Here is a 16,821-nt window from a genome sequence, read left to right on the forward strand (position 1 = left end):
GGCTACAGCTCAGTTCCTCCTTTTAAGAAGAAAAAAAAGTGAGAAACAAATCTAAGAATAAGGAGAAAACAAGGAGAATGATCCTTTTCTGGGCACTCTGTAGGTTTTATGACATCTCTACTTGCCAGAGTTTATATAAAATAGAAGTAATATGGTCTTCGTGCACATTTACATTAAGGAAAAAGATTCCTAAGGTCGACCTGCAAACTATAGAGTACCTAGGTTCTATTTTCTTTTCTGCCTGCTTTAAATGTGCTGTTACTTTTCTACTGAGATAAAAACCACCGTTTGGATCTGTTTTTTGCAAGCTGGCAAAGTTGTATTTATCCCATGGCTAAAGTACTGAAGTAATAGCTATGGGAACTTTGTGTGTGTGTGTGTGTGTGTGTGTGTGTGTGTGTGTGTGTGTGCATTTAAAGGCCTTTATCATAGGCTTCTATAATTTCATGTTCAACTGGCAATTGAATCCATTTTAGTTTCCCTCTAGCATACCAGACTTTCTCTTTGTACCTTATGATGTAAATTTTACTATCTGATTTCACCTGAGTTGCCTTTCATATGCAAATTTAAGGCTATTTAGCTGACAACTGCCTAGGGTAAGATTTTTTAAAATGGCAAAAAGAAAAAGGTCTTTATGAGTCTATACAATGTGCTTCTACCAGCATGCCTAATACATCATATATTTATGTGTGTGTATACAATATTTTCACGACTAAAAATATATGAAGAGGCTGGGCCCAGTGGCTCATGCCTGTAATCCCAACACTTTGGGAGGCTGAGGCGGGCAAATTACCTGAGGTCAGGAGTTCGAGACCAGTCTGGTCAACGTGGTGAAACCCCATCTCTACTAAAAGTACAAAAATTAGCCGGGCATGGTGGCATATGCCTGTAATTCCAGCTACTCGGGAGGCTGAGGCAGGAGAATTGCTTGAACCCGGGAGATGGGGGTTGCAGTGAGCTGAGATTGTGCCACTCCAGCCTGGCTGACTAAGCAAGATTCTGTCTAAAAAAAAAAAAATCATAAAATAAAATAATATATATACACACACATATATGAAGAGCTCTGATTAACTGGCTTTTAAAAAGTGCTTAAATCAGATACTAAAAAAAAAAGATTAGTTAAATGCTTTTTCAAGTTCACGTGACTTAAGTAAAATCTTTACTTAAATAAGATTTTATTTTAGTAAAGATTTAGCTGGCTTTAAAATTATTGGCCAAATATCAGCAATGTCTTTAGAATTGTTAGCATTTTGTTTGCACCTATTGATCAAGTCGTTTCATGTTTATTCCTGCAGAATACTATAAGATTTGCCATGTTATAAACTATAAAACCCAGCCCAAGACAGAGGGATCTTTGATTGTATATGCTTATGAAATATTGTTGGCTTAAATGAAAACAGCTAAATACTGAGTTATTGGTATAAATATCCTTAAAAGTAACCATAAGTTTTATTACTTAGGTAAACACCTGAAATTCACAGCTATAAAAATGGTTAATAGAAAAGTAACTTAAAAAATATTGGCTATCACTTTTTTTTAAATAATCTAGGTAAACTACTAAATTAATCAGGTAAATGTAATGGAATAAATGCTTGTAAACAAACCTGTCATAATTTAGGATCTAAGGTTATTATTTGATATTAAGTATCTGGGTAATTTCCAATTTAAGAATTTTTAACGTTTTTATTAAAGGTAAAATATCTTTGTCTAATTCAAACCTTATTTAAGGGTTATATATGAAACAAGGTAAACCAGGCAATAAGGGTGATATAAAGAAAGTTATAAAAATAAACAGGTATTTTTGACAAAAAAATTTAAAAAGGCTTAAAGAAAAGATATTTTATATAAGAAAGAATCTTGTGTGGTAAATTTTTGTCCAAAATAAAAATGATGAGATTGTACAAGAAAGAGGGGTATTTAATATAAAACAGTCTGAATACTTGTGAACGAACTACGTAAGTCATAATAACATTAATAAAATAAATTTTTGAGGGAGTTATGTAATTCAGTTTTCTATAACTAAAAATAATCATAATAATCTTTCTAGAGATGGGTCTTTAATATTTTAAAAAATGCACTAGCACAAAACTAAGTAATTGGTTAAAACAAGATTTTATTAGAAATATTGACTTTTTTTGGGGGGGGGGGATGGAGTCTCACTCTGTCACCCAGGTTGAAGTGCAGTGGCATGATCTCAGCTCACTGCAGCCTCCACCTCCTGGGTTCTAGCAATTCTCCTGCCTCAGCCTTCTGAGTAGCTGGGACTATAGGTGTGCACCACCACCCCTGGCTAATTTTTCTATTTTAGTAGAGACAGAGTTTCACCTTATTGGCCAGGCTGGTCTCGAACTCCTGACCTTGTGACCTGCCCACCTCGACCTCCCAAAGTGCTGGGATTACAGGTGTGAGTCACCATGCCTGGCTGACTTATTTTTAATGCAAGAAGTTTTTCAATTTTTAATTGTTTCTTTAACATTCTTCAGATTGATATCTTAAAAGTGCTATTCTTTCTCTTTTGAAAAGGCCTTGAAGGGTGGCTCTCTCCTTCACCTTTTGTTGGCTCCTGTAACTTTTACTAGTTATGTAAAGTAAGGGAGAAAAATTGTTTTTGAAAACAGACAAATAAAGTAACTTTTGAGCATGTCTTTTATTCTGCATGCCTGTTATATCTCCATATTTGTATGTGTCATGTGGAAGTGATATTTCACTTCAAAACTACATGAAAGAGTTCTAATCAACTAACTTTTAAAATGTAAGTGCCTATCAGATTGGCAAAAGCTAGCTCAGATGCCCTTTTAATTTACATAACCTTGATAATCTGTGCTAAAAATTTAGTTTGGTAAATTTAATCTCAAAACTCTCCAGTAATTTAAAAATCTTAAAGTCATGTTTTAACCCTCGGGTTTTGCCCCCACCAACCCCCCAAACTGAAAATTCGGGTGACTAAAAAGTTAAAATACTAGAAGCACAAAATATGCATTTGTTAACATTTTATAAACACAAAGATGTCAATTCTCAAAAAAATGTAAGTTTCTTTTTGGTTAAGAAATATTTAAGAGTTGCTTTATAATGAAGGATAGTAACTCTCGTAACTGTCAAACTATAAATGTTATTTATCTCTCCTTATTTACTTTAAGGAAGCCAATATCACGGTATTCTGAAGACCATATGAATCTCTCTCATTTGACATCCCATTGGGCCTGGATCTGTTTCACTGCTAATGCTCTGCTTCCAAAATTATACAAGTTGCCTTCCTCTGGGCCCAGGAACTATCATGGAAGAGGTGGGAATGTAAGATTGTAAGGGCCAGCTTTGAGGGATACAATTAGGACAAGACCAAACCCTCCAAATCAAGAAGAGCGTACCAAAAAAAATGCCTAAACAGCTGGTAAAACAAGTTTAGTTGTCTTCTAAACTCTTATGTGTCACTTTTGCATACATCCAACCACAAAACTTTTCTGCTTACTGTAAAATTTAAATATATATATATTTACTAACAGGATAAAGTACCTTGTAACAAACCCTCCTGGGTATAATACTGCCAGTTATAAGTTGTGAAGATAAATACGTCTATACATATATACATATTTTAAATTATTTTTCAGAACAATGCTTATATTTTGAATAGCTAATTGCTATAAGTCTGTAACAGAAACCAAGCTTACAGTAACTCAACACATAAAAGTTAAAAAGAAGCCAGTCTTGTAACTTTGTCTTTTGGTTCTATTGTCGGGTTTTTTGTTTGTTTGTTTGTTTGTTTGTTTTTTCAGACAGAGTCTCTCTCTTTTCACCCAGGCTGGAGTGCAGTGGCACGATCTCGGCTCACTGCAACCTCTGCCTCCTGGGTTCAAGCAATTCTCCTGCCTCAGCCTCCTGAGTAGCTGGGATTACAGGAGCCCACCACCATGCTCAGCTAATTTTTGTACTTTTGGTAGAGAAAGGGTTTCACCATGTTGGCCAGGCTGGTCTCGAACTCCCAACCTCAAGTGATCCACACACCTTGGCCTCCCAAAGTGCTGGGATTACAGGTGTCAACCACCACGCCCAACTTTTTTTTTTTTAACTTAAAATAATTTTAAGAAGTAAGGAATGCCTGTCCACATCCATTCCTATCTGGCCTAGAACAATTAATTGGCTATAAGTCTTTTGACTCCTAAGGTCCTCAGCCATGGGCAGTCCTGCCAAGGAAAAAATGACAGTGCAGAATTATGACTTCTCCTGTGACAAAATCTTTTCTCTCCCAGATACCAGTATATGGTCCAATTCAAAAGTGGTGGGAAAAATAGATTCGTCTACTGTTAACAAGTCTATAACAATTTAGATACCGAGGGACAGATGTTTCTTGCATTTAATTTACACCTTCCTCAGGATGCTTTATCTATGGAAACACATTGACCAGAAAAGATATTCAATTTATTAAATTCTGAGTTAATGTTGGTCCCCAATTTCCAAATAAGATTTATCATAGGGTTCAAATAACTCTTAATAAGTAAGGTAACCACACTGTGAGTCTGATCAAAGAATATGATGATTCATGCAGTGTTTATTCTGGCTGATTGATTCGTTTACTGCTCTCTGATGCCACCTATAACCTTGGATGCCCAAATCTTCACTATCTTTATGATAGACATTTTCTTGTAAATGTTATGCCAGATACAGCAAAAGGGAAAGGCACAATTAAAGACCCGGATCATGATAGCTCAGAGCATAGATCTGATCTGGGATTTTTTTAAAAAAGACTAAACCCTAAGCCTGACTCCATCTCGTCCCTTAAACTCCATCTCTTCCCCCCATTATCCAAAAAGCTAATATTTAAAACTATTACCATCAAATCAGAGGACCAAAGTACACAAAGTGGGCAGAGTCTCAGATGGAGTCATTAGTTATGCCCTGATAAGATGTGTACCGAGTTTGGACCAAGGCCATCATCTGAGGAATGTTGCAAAACTTGGCTGTCATAAGAGCTTTGAAATACAGATGGAAACAGAATATAGCCAGACTGAAGCTTCATGAGTAAAATCAAATTATAATTCAGAGTTAGCTCTGTAAGGGCAATCATTAAACTCTGATATTTTAACTTTTATGTCTAAAACATGTTAGCTCTGATTTTTGAAGCAGCCATTTCAATTTCAGAGTCCCTAAACAATACATAAATTCCCACAAGTTTCAAAGAGTGTATTTTGGTTTAACTTAAAATTAACTCTCAAACATAGGAAGATGCAAAAATAAAGTTGTGTTAAGATAACACCACACACCCAACAGCCTGGCAAAAATTAATAAGTCTTACAATACCAAATGTTGGCAAGAACATGGAACAATGGAAATTCTCCTGCCCTGCTTATATAAGGAAGCATAAATTGGAAGACCATGTGGTATTGTGTTGTATCAGTGTGACCCGCAATTCCTTTCCTTGAAAAACTCTACAGAAATGCATGCATCAAACAAATCCTAGGACACACCAGTGTGTGTGTCCTAGGATTCTATGCAGCATTAATCATCAATAGCCTCAAAGTGAAAACTACAGAAATGTCCATTAATAGTAGGACTGGTATAAGAAATTGTGGTATTTTCATAAAATAGGATGCTGCACAAAATGAAGATAAACTACAGTAATTTGCAACAACAGGGACACATCTTAGAAACATAATTATTATGTAATAATGTAGCATTACATGTGTGAAGTTCAAACACATATAAAATAAAATTTTGGTTAGGGATAGTTCCTTAGGAGGTAAATTATAAAGGCAAGTAAGGAATTAACAACATGAAAGTCAAGATAGTTGTTTCCTTTAAGGGAGATGGAAGTCTCTGAGGTGCTGGCAATGTTATGTTTTTTTGACTTGGGTGAGTGGTTACTTAGGTATTTTCTTTTTAATAATTTATTAATCTGTAAATTTCTGTCTTATGCATTTTCTGTATAACTGTTATTTCACAATTCAAATATTTAAAAAGGAATCAACCCACAATCATGCAAGGCTCACTGAGTTTCCTTTGAATCTCTGGATCTGCTTTAATTTAACTAATTAACTTTCGATCATTATCACCACCAACACTTAACACAAACACACACACACACACACACACACACTCCCCAAAGAACCAGAGGAAAAACAGACCATAATGTATCAGATTACTTAAAATCCTCCGCAAAGATGTTGTTACAAGCCACTTCTACCATACCTGGTGAAATCTTGCTGCAGAATCATTCGAAATATAGATGGTGCCCCATAAAACTGGTTGATGGGGTATTTCAACAATGCCTGGAAAGGGAAGAGGGAAGAAATTTTATTTTTACAGTTAAGATTAAACTAACAACCAATTATTAGCAGTCTAGTTCTGACCTTCCCTCTAGAAGGGCCCACTTATTCATTTCTTAATCATTTAAATACACATATATTGAGCATGGATTTCATACATGGTATGCATCAGGTACTGTTGGGGGAATACAAAAAGTGAGGTAATGTTCCAACTCCTATGGTGAGTAGGTGCTAATAGGATAAAACAGGACTTGAATGATAAGGCAGAAGTTGGTAAATGTCATAAGAAATATTTGAAGTACAAAAGTTCTGTAAGAACACAGGAGAGGGAAATACTCCTAGTTGTGTGTCCCAGGGGGCTTGATGGAAGAGGTGGTATTTAGTCAGGACATTAGCAAATAGATATGGTGTCTACAGGCAGAGAAACAGGGACTATCTTGGAGATAGATGAAATAACAAGAAATAGGGTCTCGGGAGCTAAAGAAACATTTAAGTCAAGTCAAATAATATGATTTATTTGGATCCACTGGAGAGGAGCAATAATTAAATTTAGGAAGATAAGGTAAGTTGGAGTCAGGTTATTTAGACTACAAAATGTTTGGTATTCATGATTAATTAGTTGGATGTATTCTCTTTTCAAGTTTCAGATCAGCGTGGAGATACACTAAGAGAGTGAAGAACAGTAAAGAGAAGAGAAAGTGGGTTTGGGTGTCTTAATTTAAATCCTCTTCCTTAATTTGTCCATAATTCTATTTCCTTATCTGTAACATGGGAATGTCCATATAGTCCATGTAGAATCATGATTAAATATAATTGTCATTTGTGGACAAATCTGGCTCTACTTCCAGTCCCTCCCTTCATAGACCCAGTAAGCTTTCAATCTCTAGCCTCTACCTCTTTAATATCTCACATTTATATATGCTTTTAAAATGTTTGTCCTACTCTCACCCTTGGCCCACTGCTCCTACCCCAACAGGTGTCTTTCCATGTCTGTGAAGGTCTCAGGCCCATGCCAGCAATGTCTGTGTCAGTAACCTCACTCCAAGCACAGAGAGTTGGATTAGTGACTTGGTGACAGACAATTGCCTTAGGCTGTGTTGGTAGAAAAGCTGAGGCAGGACTGGCTTGTCTGTCATGATGTAAAAGAGTCTTGGAACGTGTCCTGGGTCCAGGGCCTAAACCCCCTTTGGCCTTTGGAACACCAAGCTCTGTGCCAAAGGGTGGAAGGCTGCCCTGCTGCACCATAATCTAAGCCCAGGGCATAAAACCCCTTGTGGCTTGGATGGAATCCAGAGCTCAGGGCATAAAACCCCTCATGCACAGATTTGTTGGTTGCTCTCCCAGGCTTGTAAACATGTTCTCCGTTATCTCAGGTAGCAGAGCATATTACATATGCATCAAAGAAAATGCTAAACTGTCACAGTTACGCTTGATGCACCACTACCCCCACGTCCTCACATCCTCACCTCTTTACCACCACATCTGCATGTCCTCACCACCTGCTTCTTTGTTTGATCACCAATAAATAGTGTGGGCTCCCAAAGCTTGGCCTTCACAGCCTCCATATCATTGTTGGCCCCCTGGACCCACCTTATGCACTCTTGTCTTTTCTCATTCCTTTGACTCTACCGGACTTTGTAGCCCCCACAGCCTCATGTTGGGTCTGATCACCCCAACATTTGGACCACTCAGCCTCTAGTTGACCTGGACTGGTTATCTGGGAAGGGGGAATGTCAGCCCTGAAATGCTGTGATTGCTATGTTTGACTATGTGCATCTAAAGTAGCAAAAGTAGTTCTACAAACAGAAAGAAGGAAGCAAACCTATAGAGAAAAGCAGAGGAGACACTGAAGCTGCCTTGATTCTTAGTATCTTTCTAGTTTCTGTTTTAGATCTTTATCAAGCTCATATTGCTCTTCTACAGAATAATGAGCTATTCTAATTCCCGCTTCCATGTATTTCTTTTTCCACTAAGCTACTTTGAAGTAGGCTTCTGTTACTGGCAGCCAAGGGAGCTCTGTTTAGTAGGTAAGAATTAGACATCACAGGTGTCTGGGGCCTTTCCCAGAACTTGGCACTAAGTAGGTGTTCACCAAATGTGAGCTCTGACTATTATCATATAAGTCATAATCTATGACTCCTTTTGGTGCTTTGCAGCTTTCAGTAGGGGTGTGGAACAGACAGCAGGAGACTCTTGTGATAGATTTGGCAAGAAGGACTAAGTTGACAGGGGTGGGCAGAGAGGAATGTTTTGTTTTACTAATTTGAATAGTATTTACTTATTTATTTTTGGTCTAAATGCCCCCTTTAAAAGTCAGATTGGCAAGATGGATAAAAATAAAAGACCCAACTGTCTTCTGTCTTCAAGAGGCCCATCTCACATGTAATGACATCCACAGGCTCAAAGCAAAGAAATGGAGAAATACCTGCCATGCAAATGAAAAACAAAAAAGAGCAGAAGTCATTATTCTTATATCAGATAAAACAGACTTTAAGCCAGCAATGATTAGGAAGGACAAAGGAGGGCATTATATAATGATAAAGGGTTCAATTCAACAAGAAGACTTAACTATCTTGAATATATGCACACCAAACATTGGAACACCTAGATTCATAAGATGAGTTCTTCTTGACCTATAAAAAGACTTTGCCAAACAAAAATAGTAGGGGACTTCAACAACACACTGAAAATGTTAGACACATGATTGAGGCAGAAAACTAACAAAGAAATTATGTACTTAAACTCAACATTTGACCAATCGGACCTAATAGACATCTACAGAATAATTTACCTAACAACCACAGAATATACATTCTTCTTGTTCCCACATGGAACATATTCTAAAATTCACTGCATGTTCAGTTATAAAGCAAGTCTCAATAAATTAAAAAAATCAAAATCATACCAAGTACATTCTTAGACCACAGTGCAATAAAAACAGAAATCAATGCCAAGAAGATCACTGAAAACTATACAAAAACATGGAAATTAAACAATTTTTTCCTGAATAACTCTTGGGTGAACAAGAAATCAAAAAAGTATCTGAAATTAATGAAAATGAAAATAGAGATACCATCTACCAAAATCTTTGAGATGCACCTGAAGCAATGTTATGAGGAAAGTTTATAGCACTAAATGCCTTCATTAAGAAGTTAGAGAGATCTCAAATTAAGAATCTAATATCACTTCTAGAGGAACTAGGGGAAAAAAGAACAACCAATAAACACTAAAGCTATCAGAAGAAAATAAATAATTAAAATTAAAGAACTGATTGAAATTAAGATGCAAAAGTTTACACAAAATATCAGTGAAACTGAGAGCTTGTTTTTCAAAAGAATAAACAATATTGATAGACAATAGCTAGATTAACAAAGAAAAAAATGAGAAGATCAAAATAAGCCCAATCAGAAATGACATAGATGATGCTATAAATGGTCCCACAGAAATATAAAAGATCTTAAGAGACTATTATGAACACATCGATGCACATAAATTAGAAAATCTACAGGAAATGGATAAATTCTTGGAAACACACAACCTCTCAAGATTGAACCAGAAAGAAAGTGAAAACCTGAACAGACAAATAACAAGTTCTGAAATTGAATCAGTAACTACTAACCTCCCAAAACCCTGGACAAGATAGATTCACAGCTGAATTCTAACAGATATACAAAGAACTGGTACCAATCCCTCCATAACTAATCCAAAAGATTGAAGGGGCTCCTCTCTAACTCATTCTATGAAGCCAGAATCATTGTGGAACCAAAATCTGGCAGACATACAATGACAAAAGAAAACTCCAAGTCAATATTCCTGATGAACATAAATGCAAAAATCCTCAACAAAATACTAGTAAACTGAATCCTGCAGCATATCAAAAAGTTAATTCACCATGATCAAGTAGGCTTTATTCCTGGGATGCAAGGTTGGGTCAACATATGCAGATCAATAAATATGATTCACCTCATAAACAGAAGTAAAAACAAAAGCCATATGATCCTCTTAGTAGGTGCAGAAAAAGCTTTCAAAAAATCCAATATCTCTTCATGATAAAACCCCTCAATAAATGAGGCATTGAAGGAACATACCTCTACATAATAGCCATCTATGACAAGCCCACAGCCAACATTACACTGGCCAGGCAAAAGCTGGAATCATTCCCCTTGAGAACTGGAAAAGAGTAGGATACTCACTCTCACCACTCCTATTCAACATAGAATTGGAAGTCCTAGCCAAAGTAATCAGGCAAGAGAAAGAAATAAAAGATATTCAAATAGAAAAAAGTCAAACTATTTTTGCTGACGATATGATTATATACATAAAAAACCCTAAAAACTCTACCAAAAGGCTCCTGGAACTGATAAACTACTTCAGTAAAGTTCCAGGATATAAAATCAATGTACAAAAATTAGCATTTCCATACACCAACAATGTTCTAGCTGACAGCCAAATCAAGAATACAATCCAATTTACAACAACTACTAAAAATGAAATACCTAAGAATACATCTAACCAAGGAGGTGAAAGATGGCTACAAGGAGAACTACAAAACACTGCTGAAAGAAATCAGAGATGACACAAATAAATGGAAAAATATTCCATGCTCATATATTGGAAAAATCAATATTGTTAACATGACCATATTGCCTAAAGCAATGTACAGATTCAATGCTACCCTTATTAAAATACCAATGTCATTTTTTCACAGAATTAGAAAAAAACTACTCTAAAACTCATATAGAACCAAAAAGAGCTTGAATAGTGAAAAGAACAAAGCCAGAGGCACCACGTTGCCCAACTTCAAACTATACCATAAGGCTACAGTAACCAAAGCAGCATTACTGGTACAAAAACAGACACATAGACCAATGGAACACAATAGAGAACTCACAGCTCTTAGTCATGTGGTCTTCAGCAAAGTGAACAAAAATAAGCAATGGAGAAAGGACTTCCTATTCAATAAATGGTGCTGGGAAAACTGGCTAGCTGTATGTAGCTGAATAAACCTCGGCTCCTACCTTTCACCATATACAAAAATCAACTCAAGATGGAGTAAGGATTTAAATATAAAACCTTACACTGTAAATATCCTAGAAGAAAATCTAGGAAATACTCTTCTGGATATTAGCTTTGGCAAAGAATTTATGGCTAAGTCCCCAGAAGCAACTGCACCAAAATCAAAAATTAACAAGTGGGACCCAATTAAACTAAAGAGCTTCAGCACAACAAAAGAAACTATCAAGAGAGTAAATAGCTTACAGAGTGGGAGAAAATATTTTCTTTTTTTTTTTTTTGAGACGGAGTCTCGCTCTGTCGCCCAGGCTGGAGTGCAGTGGCCGGATCTCAGCTCACTGCAAGCTCCGCCTCCTGGGTTCACGCCATTCTCCTGCCTCAGACTCCTGAGTAACTGGGACTACAGGCGCCCGCCACCTCGCCCGGCTAGTTTTTTGTATTTTTTAGTAGAGATGGGGTTTCACCTTGTTAGCCAGGATGGTCTCGATCTCCTGACCTCGTGATCCACCCGTCTCGGCCTCCCAAAGTGCTGGGATTACAGGCTTGAGCCACCACGCCCGGCCGGGAGAAAATATTTTCAAACTATGCATCTGACAATATCCAGAATCAAATATCCAGATTCTACAAAGAATTTAAGTTCTTTGTAGATTCTAATATGTAATGTCTAATTAGAATTAATATCTAGTATCTTCAAAGAACATAAATCAACAAGTAAAACCCAAATAATCCAATTTAAAAAATGGGCAAAGGACATAAACAGACACTTCTCAAAAGAAGACATGCAAGCATCCATTAAACATATGAAGAAATGCTCAACGTCATTAATCAGATAAATGCAAATTAAAACCATAGTGAGATACTATCTCACACCTATCAGAATGGTGATTATTAAAAGGTGAAAAATAAATGCTGGCGAGGCTTTGGAGAAAATGGAATGCTTATATACTGTTGATAGAAATGCAAATTAGTTTAGGCACTGTGGAAAGTAATTTGAAAATTCCTCAACAAACTTAGAACTACCATTTGACCCAGCAATCCCATTACTGGGTATATATCCAAAGGAAAATAAATGGTTCTCCCAAAAAGACACATAGGCTCATATGTTATTGGCAGTGGTATTCACAATAGCAAAGACATTGAACTGACCTAGGTGCCCATCAATGGTGGATTGGTATAAAGAAAATGTGCTACATATGCACCATGGAATACTATGCAACCATAAAGAAGGAAATCATGTCCTTGGTAGCAATATGGATGAAGCTGGAGGCTGTTATCCTAAGTAAATTTATGCAGGAGTAAAAAACCAAACATCACTTTTTCTCACTTATAAGTGGGAGCTAAACGTTGAGTACACACGGACATAAAGTTGGAAACAACAGATGCTGGAGATAACAATAGGCACTATGAGAAGGGAGGGAGACGGAGGGGGTCACGGGCTGAAAAACTTGTTGGGTACTATATGCACTATCTGGGTCATGAGAATATTCTTACTCCAAACCTCAGAATCATGCAATATACCAATGTAATGAATCTGTACATGCACCCTCTGAATCAAAAATTTAAAAAACTTTTTGTCTTCAATAAGATGGACTAATACAATATATAAATTAAAAATTATTATGAATAATTCATAAAAATAGTAAGCAGGAAATAGTAATGCAAATGCTTTTTTGGTAAATTTGTAGCATTTTAAACTTTAAACACTTACTAAGGCTTAAAATACATAAAGACCTTTTGAGACACTCTCTATAGTAGCAGGAGAATTAGGCATGAGGGTGGGAAGGGTGGTCAGTCTTGTTTGTGGTGCTTTAAGTCTCAGATGCAGAATGTGGTACAGAAAAGAATGATGGTGACACAGGAGGAGGCATTGATATAGAGGCAGGGAATGAGATATGGGAAGTGCAGTTTGACATTCTGGAGGAATGATCAGATGGGCTTTACCAACTAGCAGGTTGGAAATGTTTTGCTAGCCTGAGAGAATCAGCTTGAACCGAGGAGACTAGACCCTAGGTACAGTCCTGACAGCCACCTGCATTGATATGCTTGCTGAGGAAAATGGAGGTGAAGGAAATTGCTTAGAAAGAAGAGGAACAGTAAGGGCAGACCATTGGAGGACTGCAGTATTCAGGAGCAGGCTAGATGAAGCAGAGGTGGCTGCAGCAAATGGAGAATGTTCTTTGGTGAAGTTTAGTATTATGCTGGAAAAGGTGGGTTGACCCAGTGTATAACAGGTTCAAAGGGAGGAATTTTAGGATAAGTACACTGAATATGTTTATGGACTGAGGGTGTAAAACTAGCGAAAAGTGAGAGACTGAAAATACAGGAGAAAATGTGTAGTAGATTAAAGATTAATAAAGAAATGTTGTTTCTCGAAGGCCAGGAGATAGAACTCTGCAGTGGTTGTGCAGAACGGGTGGATTTTGAGAGGTGTAGGGCAAGGTCTGCCTCTGAGAGGGAAAGCAAGGATGTGAGTGGAGACATAAAGAAAATTTTGGGGTGAAGGGACATATAGAGAAGGAGCTCATGCAGGTGACTTAAATTGTCATCATGATGTACTCATCTTAAAAATAGCAGCAGCAGCTCCCACTGATAGAGTGGTTTCTATGTGCTGATGTCAGGGTTAAGTACTTCACACATATTGCCTCTATCATCTCATTAATATTACCTAAGATTTTATGAGGTAGTAATCATTTTTTTGTTATTTAATTTATTTAATTTTTTTAAAATTATACTTTAAGTTCTAGGGTACATGTGCACAACGTGCAGGTTTGTTACATATGTATACATGTGCCATATTGGTGTGCTGCACCCATTAACTGGTCATTTACATTAGGTATATCTCCTAATGCTATCCCTCCCCGCTCCCCCCACCCCATGACAGGCCCCAGTGTGTGACGTTCCCCTTCCTGTGTCCAAGTGTTCTCACTGTTCAATTCCCACCTATGAGTGAGAACATGTGGTGTTTGGTTTTCTGTCCTTGTGATAGTTTGCTCAGAATGATGGTTTCCAGCTTCATCCATGTCCCTACAAAAGACATGAACTCATCCTTTTTTATGGCTGCATAGTATTCTATGGTGTATATGTGCCACATTTCTTAATCCAGTCTATCACTGATGGACATTTGGGTTGGTTCCAAGTCTGTGCTATTGTGAATAGTGCCACAATAAACATACGTGTGCATGTGTCTTTATAGCGGCATGATTTATAATTCTTTGGGTATATACCCAGTAATGGGATGGCTGGGTCAAATGGTATTTCTAGTTCTAGATCCTTGAGGAATCGCCAGGATATTAACAGACACTTCTCAAAAGAAGACATGTATGCAGTCAACAGACACATGAAAAAATGCTTATCATCATTGACCATCAGAGAAATGCAAATCAAAACCACAATGAGATGCCATCTCACACCAGTTAGAATGGCGATCATTAAAAAGTCGGGAAACAACAGGTGCTGGAGAGGATGTGGAGCAATAGCAACATTTTTACACTGTTGGTGGGACTGTAAACTAGTTCAACCAATGAGGTAGTAATTATTAAAAGTCCTATTTTGCAGATAAGGAAACTGATGCTCAGAGTGGTATGTAACCTGCTAGTTAATTTCAAAGGTGGGATAAGAAGCTAGATCTGTCATATTCCAAGGGCTGTTTTTAAACATTTCATCATATTGAGTAAGAACACACACACACACACACACACACACACACACACCAGCTGCTTGTCCCTGGCAGCATCAGGGTCCAGGATCTGGGAGACTTGGACTTGTGCTTGCTTTAATTTTTCAGAATGCACATCCTGGGTCCCAAGTCCACAAAGGCTGATCTATAGGTCTGGTGGATGGCCCGATAATATGCATTTTCTTCAAGGTCACGATTTGATGTCACTCGGGTATAGTGACTCAGATTCAGTGCTTCACACTTTGAGAAGCCCAGGCACAGGATCATCTTAGGCTCATAGGCTTCTTTGCTTAATAAAATATTATTTTTTTTTTAGCAAGGTCCAGCTTTTGGCCTGGAAACATGGATTTTTTCTGGAATTTTGCTGATAGTGGAAGTTGAGTCTTCTTACCTGTATGATGACCTTGGTGTCAAACTGTGGCAGATGGTGGATAAAGACTGTACACCCCGCTGTCCATGGCTCCACCAGGGTCCCCATGGTAGCCAGAATCCATCCTGAGTCTGACAGACACCAGGAGACATCAGATGTCTTCAGGCTCCGTATTTTCCTGCTAACTCCAAAATGCAGTGGCTTCAGCTGTGTGATCATGGGCCGATGTGATGAAGGGCGTTCTGCACTCTGGTTTTTAGCTATGAACCCACCCCTCTCACTCTCAGTTCATGTGATTTGTGTGGGGCTCCATACCATCCTCAGGCCAGGTCTCAAAGGCGTACTGCCAAATATTTCCTGATTACGTACAACTGAAACTGGTTCAATCATACTACCTCTCTTGAACTGATTCTCCTCCAGTGTTCTCTGTATCCAGACATGTCATCCCTGTCCATGGAGTTGTCCAAGCCCCAAACTTTGGCATCGTCCTTGACCTCCTCCCATCTCCCATGTTTAGCCAGCAGATCTGGTCCACTCTACTTCCTGAAATCTCAACTGTGTTAATTTCCATCATATCTCTGGCACTTGGTCCATGCCCTACTAGCTTGCACCTGGATTAGACTAGGAGCCTTTAACTGCTTTTCCCTAACTCTGTTCTAACTTTCTCCAATCCATCCTCCATCCTGTAGCCATGGTGATATTATCAAAATACAGATTTGATCAGATCTCTTCCTCCCTAAAAAACCTTCAGTATCTTCCCACTATTTTCCTAATAAAGTCCAAAATCTACTACAAGGTCTGCAAGCCTTGTCAGGTTTGTCATGTGTGTGGCTTGTGGAATGTGTGCTGTCTCTACCCACATTTCCTCACACTTCCTATGAAGATGCTCTGATAGAACCTAAATGTGCCTCCTTTGTCGCTCTGAGGCCTCTGTCAGCAAACATTTAGGGCTCCCAGACTTCACCTCTCAGACCCTGAGAGGTCTGAACCAAAGAGAATGAAAGGGAAAAGGAGGATAGAGTCACTTCTACTTACAGCTCCTTTTCCAAGACACACACACACACACACACACACACACACACACACACACACACTTATCCCACATCTGGGATCCAACCTCTATGTCGGTGCCCTCTTTCCTACCTTGTAGGGAAGGAGGGTTGTAAGGCCAACCCATGAGAGTGTTTTGCCATCTTGGGGAAGCCTGTGGTCCCACTGGTGAAGAAGATGACCATTGGGTCCATGGTCTTTGACTTAATACAGGTGTGTTCTGGAGATGCTGATCTGCAAAGGGGTTCAAGACAAAAGGAAAAAAAGTTATTACTGCTGTTTGTTCATCTTCTGGGGAAGCAAAAGAAACATAAGGCATGGACAGGAAACCGGGAGTTTGCGACACTAGAGGAAAACTGGCTCTCGCGGTGTTAGGCATCACAGGGACTTGATGGGTGATTTGGACATGTGGACCAGCATTTTTTTATTTGAAAAATTGGTAAAATACAACGAAT

General features: G+C 38.0%; 1 protein-coding gene across 2 annotated transcripts in view; it reads right to left on the reverse strand.

Moving 5' to 3' along the window:
- Window positions 1-16,821, reverse strand: part of ACSM1 (acyl-CoA synthetase medium chain family member 1) — a 58,673-nt gene that overhangs the window by 27,634 nt on the left and 14,218 nt on the right. For both annotated transcript variants that reach the window (XM_050774844.1, XM_050774843.1), the window contains exons 5-7: window positions 16,460-16,600; window positions 15,338-15,497; window positions 6,181-6,260 (exon numbers count right to left, since the gene is read on the reverse strand). In XM_050774844.1, the coding sequence (XP_050630801.1) occupies window positions 6,181-6,260; window positions 15,338-15,497; window positions 16,460-16,600 (381 nt within the window). The remainder of the gene's footprint in view (window positions 1-6,180; window positions 6,261-15,337; window positions 15,498-16,459; window positions 16,601-16,821) is intronic.

The sequence above is a fragment of the Macaca thibetana genome, chromosome 20, assembly GCF_024542745.1.
Source record: "Macaca thibetana thibetana isolate TM-01 chromosome 20, ASM2454274v1, whole genome shotgun sequence".
In the NCBI taxonomy this organism is placed as follows: Eukaryota; Metazoa; Chordata; class Mammalia; order Primates; family Cercopithecidae; genus Macaca; species Macaca thibetana.